Source organism: Morone saxatilis, unplaced genomic scaffold (genome assembly GCF_004916995.1).
Source record: "Morone saxatilis isolate NCDOM2014 unplaced genomic scaffold, NCSU_SB_2.0 Contig11, whole genome shotgun sequence".
NCBI lineage: Eukaryota > Metazoa > Chordata > Actinopteri > Moronidae > Morone > Morone saxatilis.
This window is the reverse complement of record NW_023339663.1, coordinates 18,692,769-18,695,228: the sequence shown is the minus strand read 5'-3', so window position 1 is coordinate 18,695,228 and position 2,460 is coordinate 18,692,769. Positions and strand designations below refer to the sequence as shown.

General features: G+C 41.9%; 1 protein-coding gene across 1 annotated transcript in view; it reads right to left on the bottom strand.

Moving 5' to 3' along the window:
- The window catches only part of kif28 (kinesin family member 28), an 11,596-nt gene that overhangs the window by 2,708 nt on the left and 6,428 nt on the right, over positions 1–2,460 (bottom strand). The window contains exons 14-21 of the mRNA XM_035652070.1: positions 2,172–2,262; positions 1,972–2,032; positions 1,565–1,688; positions 1,320–1,455; positions 1,113–1,231; positions 842–949; positions 621–713; positions 20–160 (exon numbers count right to left, since the gene is read on the bottom strand). Of these exons, the coding sequence (XP_035507963.1) occupies positions 20–160; positions 621–713; positions 842–949; positions 1,113–1,231; positions 1,320–1,455; positions 1,565–1,688; positions 1,972–2,032; positions 2,172–2,262 (873 nt within the window). The remainder of the gene's footprint in view (positions 1–19; positions 161–620; positions 714–841; positions 950–1,112; positions 1,232–1,319; positions 1,456–1,564; positions 1,689–1,971; positions 2,033–2,171; positions 2,263–2,460) is intronic.

Sequence of the window (2,460 nt, the reverse complement as noted above, 5' to 3'; positions counted from 1 at the left end):
TGTGTGTGTGTGTGTGTACCTCAAGTTGCTCTTCCAGAGGGATGCGGAAGGCCAAAGACTGAAGCCAAAGGTGAGCAGTGCCCAGAAGCAGAGGCTCAACAGGATCCCAGAAGGGGTCTTTATCTCTGGGTAGCGCGGCTGTAGACAGCCCCTCTACTCTCTGACAGCAAGAACCAGACAGATTCAAATATGAATAATGATAATAATATGAATAATAATATAAAGAGTTATTCCTCTGAAATATAAACTTAACTAATCATGGTAGGACTAGCTAATGTTGACTGTGCTCCAGTTCCATCAAGCTACAATCCCTCCATGTGGAGAATGATTTCAAAATAAAGCACTGTGAGATGATCATAAAGTTATGAGTCTCCTCTCCTGCCCCGTTTACTTATTTTAATGTTTTCTCTCTATTCTCTTTTCATATATTATTAAACTCTTTAATCTAACTCTAACTCTTTTTGGACAAGACGTTTGATTTACAGTTGGTAAAAGAAGTTAGTTGTCTACATAAAAGTAGAGAGCAAAAACTGAAACATTTTTTTGCATTTCAGCTGATTTGTAAATAGTCTCTTATTACATTTTGAAAAACATAAGAGATGGTCTTTCCACTGAATTACATTTTCTCCACTCGTCTCAATTTGATGCTGCTGGTAGACCTCTTCCATCAGGAATTTACGGTTCACAAACTTGACCTTGGACCACATCCATACCTGGGCAAGGAGTTTAGACAAAGAAACAAAAATTTAAGACCCAAACCTATACCTAAATTGAAATTGGAATTATAAAAAAAAGCGTATAAGCTATTGTACATGAGAGACAGAAAGAGAGATAGAGCAACCTGTTTTTTTCCCATAGTGGTGACTCTGACAACAATCTCCTTCTCCAGGTCGTGGCCTTTTGAATCTGACAGCGCCAGATTCTTGATCTCCAACTGAAACTCAACACCCTACAAACATGGCAGACAATACAAAGCAGGAGTTTATTAATTGTTAATGCATAACAATGAGACCATAAAAAACTAAAATATATCTGTTATTTGATTTACACACATTATTGCCTCCAGTAGGAACACATTAACCAGAAACCTCCAAAGACAAATGTCTTGCTACCTTGTTCAGTTCCTGGCTCATCTGGTTGGCCTCTGCCACCATGGGCATCAGTTTGATGTAGTCGTAGAAGACGGCCAGCAGACTGGGGTCTGTCTGACTGGACCCAGCACTCGACTCACCTAACACAGACAGATAAATAATATCTAACAAGTTTTATTCCAAAAATAAACTTCCTTAGCTCCCAGGTATTGATCCTCTCCCACTCACCCAGGTGGATGCCCTCAGCAGCAGCCAGCTCAGACTGGAAGTAGTCGTAGTCATAGCGGCTCCAGTCGTCCCCGCCCCTCTCAGAAGGATAACCAATGAACAGATAGGTACAGTTGGAACCCAGAATGAGACGGTCCTAGAGGGAGACAGAAGACAGAGAGAGAAATTCTTTTTGTGTATAAGTTTAACACATGTCACACATTTGTATCATAAAGTTTGTGCTGTGTTTGTGCTGAGAGACCCACCAGGTGCTGCAGCTCAGTTGTCTGGGACACAGTATTGCCATTGATAATGACCTTTGACCCTGCGAGCGGGGTCAGTGTTACCCGGCGTTGTTCGTTCCTGAACACAGCATGACGCTCCTGGATCCTGACACACAAAAAACACACACAGGCATGTGCAAACATAAATGTGTGTATAAACTCAAAGATACAGAAAAAGACAAAACATTTTAATAAGCGACACTCACACCTAAACATTACTGAGCTTCTGTACAAGCCGACACTCACAGGCCATGCAGCCTATCCCAGCATGCATTTGGTCATATTGCCAGTAAGATCACATCCACTTTTATACACCATGTAACTGTATAGCACTGGGTTTGTGATGTTCTATTGTTCCCTGGTGCAGTCTTGTTGTGACGAAGACTCACCCTAAGCCCTTGACAGAGATGGATCTTGGGGAAGAGTCACACAGGCCGATGTCCCATTCACCTGGAACACACAGCAGTGTTAATGAGTAACCAATGCCCTAAAAACAGCAACAATGGGTCTGTCAGACCATGCTATCTCTAAAAGGTAGAACTAGAGAATGTGATCTTCAATATAAAGAGAGAGCTTCAGACAGTTGTACCCTCCTGAATGAAAAGCTTGACCACGCCCGACAGCTGAGCATCCTCATTGATGTTCAGGATGTAGGGATGCATCTGCATCATCCTCCTCTCCTGACAGTGAGGGAGAAGGACAGAGAGACGTTACAAATGACAGTAGGAGACAGGAAGAGACAAGAAGGACACATTTAGTACGTGAGCCAATATGTATTTATTCACTAAACCATCACCAAGTTCACCAATGTGTTTACATTTCAATGTGTGAATCTCTGATCTCTGATTGTGTATTTAGATGTTTGTGTGTGTGTGTGT